Raw genomic sequence first — 14883 nt, 5'->3', positions numbered from 1 at the left:
ATGTTCTTTAAAACAAAAAAGTTCAAGGAACTTTTCCAAGACATTTGGCTTTGAATGGTTTCAGTTACGACAGTGCCCAACAGATTTGCTATAGCTACAGCTTCTGTGTTTCTATTGTAATCACTAAAATTCAGAATGAAAAAAAATGTGGTGGAAAAGTGGCTCATAGGAGAGATCGGGTGAGAGCTGGTGTCAGAACGTGAAGCGTGCCACAGCCTCCATGGACATCCCTCTGTGTGCACTGATATTTCAGAAACATTTGAACATAGTTCAAAGATAATAATAATAATAGGTTTGTTCTGCAGTGATATTAGGACTGATCCATCATGGCTTGCAGCAGAACCAAGTACCCCTTGTAGCAGAAAAGCTCAGCTAAGCACTGATGAAATTGACTGCATGGATTTATTTGCTGTAAAGTGTTGTATGAAGCTCTCAGGAAGCTGAGAGGGGCAGGCCCTGTAAGGCCCTGATGGACTCCTCTAGATCTCTATGTAAAACCTTGGTGTTCTGCTATTTTAAAGTCATTTGATCTCATGAACACATTGAACATAAGGAATCTGCAAGAAAACATTTTGGACTCAATTTGTGTTGTTTTTTGTTTTTTGTTCTTTTAATTTAAAATATTAATGTATATATTAAAAAAAATCTGCAAAAACGCATCTAATTCTCTACATGGGGTCTCTGAGATCCACATAAATAACCTGGTGATTTAAGGTATGCAGCCACAATGTCAGATAATCAGCTCTAAGACTGCCCAGTGTAGGCACTTTTATTTATGTTTGCTTTTTCATTTGTCACATATGTCACTGGTTCAAATTTATGCTATTTCTTTCTCAAAAAAGCATTTTACCATCTCAGGAAATAAAAGTTGCCCTGTTCAGGATGTCATTAGCTAGCTATGAAAACTCTAATTTTTTTCATAATACTGTTTTTATTTTGTATATCAGCTTTGTTTTGCCACATTATATTGAGAAAAAACCTCTGCATTTAAAGATTTTTCATCTGTAACCAATAGTTTTTTTCAAAATGACAAAATTTGTCTTTTTTAAGGTATCACTTCTCAACACTACCAGTTAAGGTCTGAATGTGAGCTGTGTAGTGTGAAAGAGAAGAAGACTGAATTGCTGATGGAACTGTCCTTTCTCCTGTGCTGTTTGGGTGCAGGAAAGATCCTCTGCAAACTTGAAAGCTGGGAAAATGGAGAGGGGAGAGTTGTTCCCAGCTAGCTGGGAGTGTTGCAGCTCTGTCTTTGAGCAGTCTAATATTTAAGTTTTGTATTATCATATTACTTTTAATATTAATAGATATATTTTTTCTAGCTTCTATCTGAGGTTTAAATTAGCCTCTGGGATGATACTTTGGTAAAGAAAAGCTCAGGAAAGAACACATTTAATGGCTGGAAATTAGCCAGAAACATTTAGATTTTCAGTTTTGAGATTTTCTTCTCAGGAAGTTAGAAGCCACAAGAGAATGAAACAACAGGTAAATATTTGTATATATATATATATATATATATATATATATATATAAAAGGCTCTTGAAGAGAGAATATAGGTGAGAAACAGAATTGTGAATTTTAGAGTCCTCTTTTGCCTTATCTGAGGCTTGATGATTGCAGCTCTGTGGGGCTCAGCAGCACCCCATACTTGCCATCTCTCCTTCACTCTCACTGTACTGACACAACCTTTCTTGCAGTGTCATGAAGAGGTAATAGCAAATTTGTACCTGCTTTGCCATTATTGCTTATCTTACTGAAGAAAGTGGGAAGCCCAGATGCGCAGAGCACCAAATAGCTTTATAACCATATGTACTTTCTTGATCATGGTAACAAAGAATGGGGCAAATACTCACCCCTGAATCTGTTCCTAAGTTACAAGCTGCACTTTTTACTACCTGCCATTCCCCAAATTAGCTTCTTCCTAAAATGATAGCTTAAAATTCAGCAAGAATGGATTTTCTGCATTTACTACATGCCTATAGCATAAGTATTCCCATAATCTTTTCCAAACATTAAGTAATTCTGTGACACCATAGCTCTACAGATCCAATTTTCTGCCCAACTTCAGGGTGTTTTTTTTTAATATTTACCTGTTTTTCTCATTTTTTAAATTTTGTCAAATGTGAAGACAGTCAAAACAGAAAAACAAAATGAAGTGGTCAATCAGTATTAATTTTAAAAATTTGATCTTCCAGCACTAAGAAGATCAGAAGGGGAGGATGGAAGTTTGGATCAAGACAATAAGAAGGTAATTACCAGAAAGAATAAAATGTAGTTTATTGATCTTTCTTCCAGCAATTATTTTATAAAATATGGTTATGTTTCAAGGTATTCTGTAATATGACTGAAATGAACCTTGCTGATTTTAGGTCTTTTCAGAATTTCAGATCTATTAAGCATAATCTCTCAGCCAGAGTGTTTAAAATCTGCATTTCACAGTAAAGAAAGCAATAGCAACAAATTCATGGATTTTAATTCAATCTCAGTGCACATATTGATGGATGTGTTAACATACAAGGGTGTACGTTAACACACAAGAAAAACGTTGTAACAGACTAATGTTAAGAACAAGACATAATAAACCTTCTAAAGTGAGGCAGAGTGGGCAACTTAGGTAACAGAGAAACTATCCTCAGCTCAGATCAAAGTTAGAAGTTTTCAGTAACTGTGGGGCTGTGACCATAGTATAGTCATCTTTTGTAATTTGGTGAAGGTTGGTACAGGCTGTACTGAGTGTAAACATACTAACAAGCAAGTGAAGTAGGGCATGGGTTCAATTTGTATATATACTATATAAAAAAAGCCTTCTATAACAGGCTTTTATTCTCTTCAGCTGAAGACCAGTTGGCTTATTCTGAAAGGGGATATGGACACCAGAACTAATTCCCCGGATTCAGATACCAGATCCCTGTCTCTTACTCCTGGAACTGACAGAGAAAACTTCCAGAGAGCACAGGAGGGCACCACCGTCATGTACTCCCGTGAGTACTGTGTGCAAGGTGCCTGCATATGGCAAACATTTGTGGGACAGACTGAGGTGGCTGTAGGCTGTTCCCTGGTTTGTTTTATACCTTATTTCTCTATTGTAATGACACATATTTGTTTGGCTATGGCTTGTAAGTGATCAACATCTTCAAATTTCAGTGTTGAAACCATTTGTAGAGTTCTCTTAATGAAAGAAGGACCATTGCTTGTATAAAGATATCATAATATCTCTGGAGAGGATAATTTCCTCACAACAAAAAACCTGCTCCTCATTAATACATAAATGCACCTATGTATATGCTAATTATTTTCAATAAACAAGCTAGTAGTATCATGCAGATTGTATCAAGGATTAATTTGCACTTCATATATTAGAGTCATTTTTTCAGTATCATGATAAAGTGTAAGTGGCACTTCCTCCAAAGACTAATATCTTTCTTAGTCATACCTAGAAGCTCACAGAAACCTTCCAGATGTTGGGTAACCAAGTGGAATAATGGGAAGATTTCATTTCTGAAAACTGACCTGAAGACCACACACACAGAAAAAAAAAAACAAAAAAACATTCTATATGTTTCTCTCCTCTGCGTTTCAGCAGGGCATGAGATGTAGAAAACAGTCATCAGAATCAGGTCTGAATTTTACTTCTACATGATATAAATGATAGAAAATAGATTAAGTGAATTTTAACAGGTAATTTGGACAGTTCTCTCCCTACATCCTCCACTTGACACCATTCAGTAGTAGCAGGTCATCTGAGGTGAACAAGCTGGTGAAGCAGTTTACCAAAAGAATGCATCCAATGTAAGGCATGTCTGGCAGCAAGGCCAGGATGTGAGTCTTGTGGGCATTTTGGTAATGTGATAGCTGACTCCATCAACTTCTATTAAGGAAATTATGGTTTAGCTATGCAAGGAAGAGAAAAAACAGATGATACAAAGTCTGTCACAAGGGTGTAACGAGATAAAAAGTTATTTTGGGTCATCAGTCACACTGGTCTAACCTGAAAGGGTTTGATTCCTTAGTCATCACCAAACGTTGCATGATGCTTTGTAGATATCCTGTTCAAGGAAAGCCCAGGTCTGATGACCTACACAGCTAACACCTATCATTTGAATAGTCATTAGCACTCTAACAATAGCTTCTCTACCTCTCGCATGTATGGTTGAGAGTGGCCACATCTCTAGCTCTGTTGTTTAGTCCCATCTCTGTGGCATAGTCAATATTAGAGAAAATATATTTTTCATACATTGATTTGGTGCAAAATTATTACATAAAGAATGGAGGAGTTGGCAGGGATGAGAGTGTGAATCTCTGGCAGTGTATCCAAACGTATTGTGCAAACATCTCAGCATTCATTTGTCCAACCTATGAGGAAGCTAAATAAGTATTGTTCTGCTCTAGAAGATATTTAGTCACATCTCGCAAGCTATGTGGCCAGAATTATATATTTAGGCTTGGGTAATTGACAAGTATCTAGAGTGGAACTTGCTTGCTTCCAGCCTTGTTAAAGACTGAGTGTCAGGGGCAACATCTCCCATACATTCACCTTTTTTCTGTATGTGTACGCATTTACTTGTTTATATTTTACCATTAATCATTCTTTCATGTATTTAGGAAGGCAGACATCTAAGTGGGTTTGTGACTCTTACTGTTGCTGTGTGCCTGATGTGCTGAATATCCAGGCTAGAGTGAAAATCATATTGGAAGAAGCAGTAGCTATATCAAGTAGCTGCTGAAGTTCAGATAATAACTAATTAGGGGAAAAGAGTGCTTTGATTTGGCCAGATATTTGAAATATTTTTTTATAAATGTACAACTGCAGTTGGTTGTGATAATGAGCTAAAGTATGTGATCAGTGGTTGTTGGTGTTGTATTTTACCTTTATAATAAAAATAAAGCACAAAAATAAAAAGTTGTTTAAGCTTACAAGTTTTATAGAAATAGATGGTAAGTGAAATGCTTTTCACACTGGAGTCACTGATTCTTTGCTTGATTGATCTGAGCTCTTTCAGCTTAATTTGCCCTCAGGTTTTTTCCTAGTCAACCACATGATGTTGTTTGTGCCTGTGGATGTGGTCAGTCCCAGCATCCTGGGAGGCAACACCTGAGCTGCTGTGTGCTGAAGTGAACTGTTTATTTTCAAGTTGTGGTCTTTGCCTTAGAGCATTTTTTTCCACAGAAACTTCGAAACACTGTTTGGCGATGGAACAAATCCCACTCAACATCTCTGTAGCCAAGATGCCAAGAAGTTGAACTCCACACTGATGTTCAACACTGGCATCCTTTTCCAAGCAGAAGTACAGATGACAGTTATACTCTTTGTCCTGCCATTCAGATAACAAGTGATGATATATTTCTAGTGTCCAAGCCAGAAAAGATAAATGATTAATCTAATTAATCACTCTGTCCCTGCATTATACACTGGGGGCCCCCAGCAGGGCCAACAAAGGAAGTTCTGCTTAGTTGATACCACTTCTCAGATAACAGTTGCTTATGTTTCTAAAACATTTTTTATTTTTATCTTAATGTCACTAGATTAAATGTTGAGATCATTGAACCATTTTTCTTATGATGAACTTCTGTTATTCCAGTTATCCTGTGGGTCTGAAGGTCTGGTGGATTTAATTTAACCCATTTAAACAGAACATCCTTTCATGATGTCCTGTCACTACCTGGAAATATTGCAATTACTTCCATATTTGGAATGTATCAAGACAGATATTTCCAACTTAAATCATTTTTAAGCTTACTTTTATAGCCCTTGGTCACCTTATCATTGAGCTGAATAACTGAGCCTGTCTACTTTTATTGTCTCCAAATAATGAAATCTTAGCTTTTATTGTAGAAGTGCATGACTTTTCCCATGAATTACTAAATTGCATCCCATTTCAATTACTCTACGGTTTAAGATGATCTCAAATCCTTGTGCTATTCCAATCCTCCTCTGCGTTATCAATACTTCATAACTTTGTGTAGAAAGTCAATTTTATTAGCCCATTACTATTTTCAGTGTCCAGATTTTTAGTGAAAATATTAAGCATTTTCAACTCAACACCAATCCATGTTGATGTTTCTCTCTTAGCACTACTCAGTCCTCAGTACCTGTTTTTCACATTTCATTTTTTCATAACATGCCCTATAATTCCTCTGATAAAAGCTCCATCTCCTCTGGCTTTACTTTAATTTCCTGTGCAGCAACATACTGATTTTAATGATATCTCATTAGGTGAATTCTAATAAAATGTATTTTTCATGGAAGTCGTTTCTTTTAGTGAAGAAAGCTAATAGAGGCTGGTACTGTCTCTTTAACTTGTATTAAACAAATCAAAATCAACATGAATACAACTGATTTTCTGTTTACTTCCATGTTTTTATTTGGTCTTTATTAAAGTCTTCTCTTGGAAACAAACTCATAGGTGCTGAGTGTCTTTTTCTCTTCTTGAACATAAAAGTTGTACTTGCTGTTCTCCAATGACTTAAGTTGTCCTTCCAATTTTATGTGAGTTTCTCAGCTTCCTGTACAGAGTACTTTGGATTATGTCTCTGTCACAATTGTGATTCATTTGCCTACCACAGTTGCATGAACTTTTTCTCTCCTTGCTCAGGGTTCTACATTTGTTCTAGAAAGCTGAAGTTAAATACTCTTTTAGTGTTGGAGCCCCACCTAGGTTCCCCTTCCTCTCTCCTGTGAAGTGACACAGCATAACTCCCAGTGATCCCATTTCTTCTTTCCTTATACTCATTTTATTTATATAGCTGGAGAATCTTTTGCTATTTGTTTTAATATCATTTTCAATGTTTAACTCAGCTTGACTCCTGGCAGTTCTCACTTTATCTCAGCATACCATGAGCTCTTTGTTGATCCATCTTCTGTTTTTTCTTTCTGTACACTTATTCCTAATAATCTCCTTAGGGTACTTATTAATCCAGTAGTGTCTGGATTCCCTTCCTGCATTCCCCTTTGAACACAAATTGCCAACATTTTTGGCAGAAAGTAGCCTTGTACATTCAGTTCTTTGAGCTAAGTTACTTCTCCTATTGCTTTGTTTCAATTTATCAAACTGTCCTGTACTGGAATCCAGAATGCTTATTGCAGACAGTTTTTTTTTTTTCACCTTCTGTTTAATTTAAACTGATTCATCTTATCACTTCTATTCATCTTTTTTTTTTTATGAATCAAAATCTGATCTGAAACACTTTTAGTACCTTTACTGAAAAAGGGATCATCCAAACTTTATTAGTATTACTTTCATAGTAACATCACTTTGTAATTTTATCTATCTTAAAACTTTCCCTTCAGCATTTATCCTTTTACTTATTTCCACTGCAAGATTTTCATTTATGTTTTAATGAGGGAGTAGAAATGCAGAATGAGTAAGTTAATTACTTGTTTTCTGATTGGTGAGATACAAATCCTTATTTTTTTTAAAACAAACCTGAAAATAGACCAAATACATTATGGTGAAAAATGAAATAACTCTGAAATAATGGTACCTCTAATCTTATTTTGAGGTTATGGCTTAGCACTGCATTGGAGAGTCGAGATTTTACAAGCTCTCAAATCAGTTTTGCATTTTGTACCTTCACAGTGCTTCCATAAAGTGACTCCCACAAATCTTCTGTTATTGTGCCCACTACAGTGATTGCATCGTGCTGTGCTATGATGCACAGATGTTGTTATGTGTACCCATGTACTCGATAGAGAGAGAAAAGATGAGTACTTTTCAGCTGTATTTCATCCTATGACTAGGATAGTTACCTTTCAATTGCTGTTTCTGGCTGTTTTACTGATTTCTGAGTTTTTGTGGGTTGTAAAGGACTTCACAAAAAATACAACTGTGTATCACAAATAATTTAGCTGTATATCACGTCTTTTACAGGATTTCCGTATTCTAAATCTACTTCTCTACCTGGCTATGGAAGGAATGGTTTGCATCAGGTAGGTATTCAATTAAATGTATTCTCCAAGTAATAGTATATCATAAATAGAAAACTAGTTAAAAATGTACACAGTAATAATACTTCACAGGTGTTTTGGCTACCAACCCTGACAGATTTTGAATCTATGAGAGTTACACTTTGTCTTCAGGGGTAAGACTGAAGCTTTTTGTTTTAACTGTGTGGCATGAGCAATAGGAATCTTGATTCTCCTCCCAGAATCAACTATGGCTGCACATATTAACAGACCACAGTATTTCTTGAATTAATTATAGAGATATATAGATTTATATATAGAGAGAGGCCAGTCAGCCTCAACTCCATCCTGGGGAAGGTGATGGAGCACCTTGTTTTGGATACCATCTCCAAGCAAGTGGAAGAAAAGGTTACCAAGAGTAGTCCACGTGGATTCAAGAGAAAATCATGGTCGAGCAAGCTGGCAGTCTTCTAGAATGCCATGATTGCTTGGATAGGTGAGGTGACAGCAGTGGATGTTGTTTACCTTGACTTCAGCAAGGCATTTGACACTGTCTCCCACAGAATCCTTGTAAGGAAGCTTACAAAGATGAGTGGGCAGTGAGGTGGATTGAGAACTGGCCAACTGGCAGAGCTCAGAGGGCTGTAATCAATAGTGCTGTGTCTGGTTGGAGGCCTGTAACTAGTGGTATTTCCCAGGGATTTGTCCTGGGTCTGAGCTTGTTCAACATATCAGCGACCTTAGATGAAGGGATAGAATGCACCCTCAGAAAGTTTGCTGATTTGAAGCTGGTAAGAGTGGCTGAACCTACAAGGCTGTGTTGGCATTCAGTGAGACCTGGACAGACATGAGAGCTGGGCAGAGAGGAACCTGATAAGGTTCAACAATGGCAAATGCAGAGTCCTACACCTGGGGACAAATAACTCCATGCATCAGTATAGGTTAGAGGCTGACATGCTGAAAAGGAGCTCCGTGGAGAAGGACCTGGGTGTCCATGAGCCAACAGAGTGCCCTTGTGACCAACGGTATCCTGTGTGCATTAAAAAGTGTGTGGGCAGCTGTTTGAGGAAGATGATCTTCCACCTCTGCCCTGGTGAGGCTACATCTGGTATACTGTTACCAGTTCCAGGCTGCTCAGTTCAAGACAGGGAACTTCTTGAGAGAATCCAGTGGAGGTCCACAAAGATTATGAGCGGCCTGATGCATCTCCCTTAAGAGGAAATGTTGAGAGACTTGGGACTGTTCAGCCATATGTGCAGGATTAAACTCCCCTGGTAATGAGTTAAGCTGAAAGTACAGAAGGAGCCACAAGAAAGTAACAATCAGAGATAACCTAAACTGATATATATATATTAGTTACTGAAGTGTCCACCTCTTTGAGTTAATGTTACATGAGTAATTGTGCCTGTTGATGCTCCAAGTACCTGACTGCTTGAATTCTTTTTTGAAGAAACCGTAGCAACACAACCAAATTAGATTTATGAATTTGGAAAGATCTCGATAAACCTGTCGCCATTTTGAATCAGCAACTTTTATACTACTTTTCACAATAACTGTTAATAACAATAACCAACCAAGTGAGTGACTTGTGCATTGTTGAGAAGAAAGAAAGTGCAGATTTGCAGTACTTTTTGCAGGCTTAAGCCATGTAATGTGATATGAAAGCAGCAGGTGGCAGCATTTGTCCCATATAAAAGGTGCAACCCAGTATCAGACCCGCAGGAAAGCTGAAAGTGATCAAATCCTTTAGGCCAAAATTCTTCTCAGAGCTGCTGCATATGTTTGTGTTGTATGCTTATGCCAGTGTTTGTGGCTTGTTCATTTTATTTGTCCATACCTGGCGGTGCATCATATAATAAAACAAAAGCAAACAATAAGGAGCTATGCAGATTCTTATGAGTCTAGTTGTAGACACAATGTATGTCTAACAGGTGAAAAAACTCTCAGATAAGGAACAAAATAAAAAAGTTGTAGTGCCTTTAATATTTATCATAGCATTTGCCAGAAAAGAAAAAAAAAGTCAATGGGACAAGATAAGATTGATAAGACTGTGCAGTTGCCTCTCTGAGTGACAATCATATGCCAGCATTCTCCAGTTATGGAAATGTACTGTTTAGACAGTACACTGCACATGCAGTGACTCTCAGTTTGACACTCACTTGTTGAAAATCCATCCTCTTCTGCAGGCGGAGCTTTCTTTAGTGCCTCTAGATTGATATTTGTTGTGACCACTCTGTATACCCTCTTTGAGCATTAGGTCAAGTTCTGATGAAACTTTATGTTTCTTGAGGATCTCTATCTTGATTTTCTGGTGCTACTTCTCATTTTTTTCTCTCAAAAGTGTAGAGAGGGATACTTATTTTGAAGTTACATCGCTTCTTTTCTTCTCTTCCAGCCTGAAAATATGAGCCAATATGAAACAGACCAGGAGGCAAGCTGGGGAATGAAAGGTACACTGCAGTAGCATTTTTACTCCGTGTTTTGTTTTGGTTTTGTTTTGTTTTGTTTTTCCTTTGAGGATGTTTGTTTTCCTCTTGCCCAAAGGGTTACTGCTCTGTTATCTTCAGATGGTTCATGTAATGATGGTACAGAATCAGCTCAGTATCTCATTAATCACTGAGAATCTTCTTTTTATCTGATTGAATATGAAGGTCTGACTGAAGTCCTGGATTATCCAATGGTGTAACAAAGTTGATGCCAGTGTCCCCAATGGTTCTCTTTGTTGAGCAGGTGGTGTTGTCATATCAAAGAGGAAAAATCTTATGCCTTGAAAGATTGATTAGCTTATCTGATTGGGAAAAACAAACAAACAAGCACCTAAAAGCACCACAAATGTTCATTCTGCTTCTTGTTTGACCTACAGTGGTGCTGATATGTACAGAATTTAAAAAGCAGAATTTCTTTGCATTAATTTATTTGATATCAGTTTAAGAGGACTGTGAGCTTAATATGGAAACTGGTTGGAATTTTCAGAAGAACTGAGCAATTTAGGAGTATGCACCTTCTGATGAAGAAAAAGATTAGTTTCCAAGTCTTCTGATTCTTTAATTTTTTTTATCTTACTCCAATGCTTCACTTGATGCCTCTGTATTAATAGAAACCTTTGCCTGAATAGCTGTCAGTGTAGATTTTGAATAATAGACTTACCTCTGATTTTCATTTCAGATCATAAAAAAAGTCTATGAAAACATATTGGCTGTCCTGGCTGCATTTAATCATCATTATATATGATAATAGATGACCATATTTAGCAACACTGGCCTAACTAGAATACTGTTTTACTAGTTCAGATCCATAAGCAATTCCCTCAGCAAATATATATATATATATATATATATAGAAAGAGAGAGAGAGAGAGAGAGAGAGAGAGAGAGAATAAAAAATAATTAAATAAAAGTCTCCTCGCTATCATTATTTCCACTGCAGTAGGTCCAGGTGAAGGATGTTGGCATTTTGGAATACTGTATTAACTTAATTATTTTTATGTTCTCAAAATGATGTGCTTGTAATTATCCATATTTTGTAACTGTTTTCAGTAAAGAAAAATATGAGCGGGACATTCAGATGACAGTCTGACTTAACTCTACACAGAATTCCCATTCGTGTCAGTCATAGTCACTGAATGGTAGCAAGAGATGGATTTTCTGTAATAAGCTTTGGTTTGGGGGACTTTTGTAACTTTGTGCTATGTGCATTCAGACCTTTGGAGTCAAATGCTTCTAACACATGTAGTTATCCACTAACTACTAAAAACCATAAGAGAAATTTGGTAGGATACCAAATTACAGACATACATAAATCTTCATTGTGGTCACTCTGAAAGAAGTCTATAAATTCTAAACTGTGAACCTGTTCTTGTTCTCTTGCAGAATACAAGGTAAGAAGGGCTTTTCCAACACTGGAAGAACAATCAGATTCAGCACTTCCTAGCAAGGTTACAAGTGTTCTTTTTTATTTTTATTTTTCATTATTTTTTTTACTTTATTTTGTTGATTTTGACCTAGTGAAATATTTGTCAAATGAGGATGCAAGTATGTACCACTGAAATTAGTAAGTCCCCCACACTGTCGTTTCCAAACATCAGAATCAGATTTGGCTGGGGTTCATATGCTCTTGTCTTTTTAACAGATTTATCCTTATGAAACACTTATTGTAACAAACCGAGTTCGCGTGAAATTGCCCAAAGATGTGGACAGGACCAGACTGGAGGTAGGAATGATATTTGCTTGATGGCTTTGCAAGTCTTAACCCTGTTTATTTACCACCTTAGCTATTCCTATACCCAATGAAAGAAAAGAGAAATAGCACTAGATATGATATTTTGTTTCAAAACACTAGTGTAAAGGCAATTTGAATGTAACAGTGTAAGGAAATCTGTGATAAAATGGGGCTTCACAAAAATACTGATAGTACCAATTAGTTTTGGATGATTTTATGGAATATTGAAAGTCAAAACAAGATGGATGGAAAACGTGTTTGGTTTTTTTTCTGTTTTTTTGGTTTGTTTTTGGTTTTTTTTTTTTGAGTTCCTATTATAAAAAAATCTCTTTCAATAACCTGAGAATGTATTTATTTATTTATTTTAAAAAGCTCAGTTTATTCTGCAAGTAAATATGTCAGTTTCTGTTTCATTATCTCATTCAGTCTCCCGCTTTGGCTGTGTGGTACATAATTACTCAAGGATGTATTATCCATCTGCAATAGCATCCACCTCTCTCAAAGAGTAGAACTGGGATTTCAGAAAAATGCAGATATAATTATTGTGAAGCTTAGTTTCCAAGGCCATATCCTGAAGTTGATGTATTCAGGCAAAATTCATGACATTTCTTTTTTTTTTTTTTTTTTTTTTTTTTGGCCTATGTAATGACAGGACTGAATAAAAACTCATCAAAATTATTAAAATTTTGTACCACTGTGTGAATTACCATCAAGAAGAAGATAAAAAAAAAAAAGTACACTTTGTGATTAACAATTTTAGACTTTTGGGAAACTTTATATTTAAATAAATCTGTAGCATTTTAACTTGGTCACTTGAAAAGAAAAGAAGAAAAATTAATAAACTTTATTAGTATATTTTGGACATGCTGTACATTCCTTAAACGCTTCAATGTGTTTGCTGCTTGATTACCCAGCAAGTGGTATGGATTTAGTTGTAAGGAAAAGAGAGCCTCAAATGTGTGCTGATATGAGCCTGGGGTATAGTAAAGTATCAGGTCCATAATAAAAGCTTAATGAACTTAAGAAGGAAGGAACAGGGAGCTGGAGGGGTACACGCCTGGGCACATCCTATATAGGATTCTTTTTTGTACATATATATATTTGCATGACTGTTAAATAATAGAGGCTTTCTTTAAAGACACCAGGCTGGTCTGAATGGCAAATGCATCTCCAGCTATCTTTTAAGAAGACATATAGTTTGCTTTGGATGGATCATGCATGTCCTGGCTGCCATTGCGAATAACTCTTGCGTTGTCCTCAGCTGGGACTGCTGTTTATTTAAAGCTGGTGTTGCTTAGTCTGCTTTGCACCAGGTGCATCTCTGGGCCTCATGGCTTAAGAAGCCTGACCACTTCAAAGATCTCACAGAACTTTGCAAAAGAACAATAAATAAGGTCTGATCCCAACCTGCGCCAGAAAAGCGCTAAGGGGATCAGGCTGATCTGCTGATTGTTGCACAGTGTTAAATATTTTGTTCTGCAGAAAGGACTCATTTGTAGATTTGTAGACCACCTTACATTTATTAGGGATGGGTATTTTTTTTAACCATTAAATTAGCAGCATTTTAAAAGGATTATAACCACTGGAATAACAGAGGCAGTAGCTCATCTGAACATTCAAGCCATATGTGTAGTTGAAGGACAGGAGCAAACTGTTGCATTCTCTGCCAGCATCTTCTCCTCCTCCCTGTTCTATTTTGCATTACAGAGTTCCTGAAAGTAAGTAGCTTTGAATAGAAATGCTGTTTAACAACATTTTGTCTTTTACCAAAAGAATATTGTAACTCAAGTGCTGACTTGTGCATTCAGCATATTTCAGGGCTCAGCCAGACCCAGGACTTGAGAGCCCAAGACCACACATTTTCGAAGGTTTTCCCAGGATCGTACCAGTATTAAACACACACTCGTACATGCAAGTACACTTGCACCCTGACCAATAGTACAAGTCCCATTTAGTATTTTTTGCTATCTTTAAGCTTTTGGGGATGACACTGAATACTGGAATCAAGTATTAAAGTTAGATTTCACTTTTTCTTGAGATGTGTTTCACATACGCTACAAAAAGTGATAGATACAGTGCTGACAGATCCCCAGGAGGCAAGTGCTCCATCTGAGCAGAATGGGTGGTCAGCTTCTGGTTGCATCCTGCACTCCCACTTTCACTCTTGAAAGGGTTCTATTTTACCTACAGGAGTGGAGATAGCACAGCTCTACTTTTGCATTGTCCAAAGTGGTTTATCTTAGAAAATCTTTTCAGACAGAGAAAATGTTCTAATATTATAGTTTCATCATGATCAGTTTTGCAGACTGAAGTCTGATGTTCTCACTGCTGCAAATCCCAACATCCTGGTTGTGATGGATATGGACAGGATAGAGGTGGTGTCAGTGGAAGGATATGTAGAACTGTTGTTTCAATTGACAGACAGATCTAAGAGTGATTTTCCCTTGTAAAGAATATTTAATATCTCTTATGTGTGATGTCTCTGATTTCCTGGTCTACTTAGCAATAATGAGATAAGTAAATCTGTATGATATATTTCTTCATCAGTTCTTGCAAATTGCCTTGAAGAAAACTCCTCTTTGTGAAATGGGGTTTTGAACTTTGAATGATCCAGCATAGATGTCATGGAGAAGGCACTGTTGTTATTCTCTGATGTCTTATTACAAGAGAAGTCTCCTGCAGTGTATGTTCTTATCATGAAAACAGAACTCACATAAAAGATATTAATTCCTTGGCTCAAATTAAGGGAGGCAGCAGTGAAAGC

The 14883-nt window shown here is 36.8% G+C and overlaps 1 protein-coding gene across 5 annotated transcripts in view; it reads left to right on the top strand.

The window, feature by feature from the left end:
• Positions 1-14883, top strand: part of ABLIM2 (actin binding LIM protein family member 2) — a 132596-nt gene that overhangs the window by 105585 nt on the left and 12128 nt on the right. For all 5 annotated transcript variants that reach the window (XM_065735833.1, XM_065735835.1, XM_065735834.1 and 2 more), the window contains 6 exons: positions 2194-2246; positions 2832-2979; positions 7867-7925; positions 10297-10351; positions 11771-11835; positions 12030-12110. In XM_065735833.1, the coding sequence (XP_065591905.1) occupies positions 2194-2246; positions 2832-2979; positions 7867-7925; positions 10297-10351; positions 11771-11835; positions 12030-12110 (461 nt within the window). The remainder of the gene's footprint in view (positions 1-2193; positions 2247-2831; positions 2980-7866; positions 7926-10296; positions 10352-11770; positions 11836-12029; positions 12111-14883) is intronic.

This window comes from Cyrtonyx montezumae, unplaced genomic scaffold, assembly GCF_038088225.1.
Source record: "Cyrtonyx montezumae isolate F1298 unplaced genomic scaffold, pur_monq_1.0 scaffold_2, whole genome shotgun sequence".
Classification (NCBI taxonomy): Eukaryota; Metazoa; Chordata; class Aves; order Galliformes; family Odontophoridae; genus Cyrtonyx; species Cyrtonyx montezumae.
Note: the sequence above shows the minus strand (reverse complement) of the source record. Positions and strands in the feature narration are given on the sequence as shown.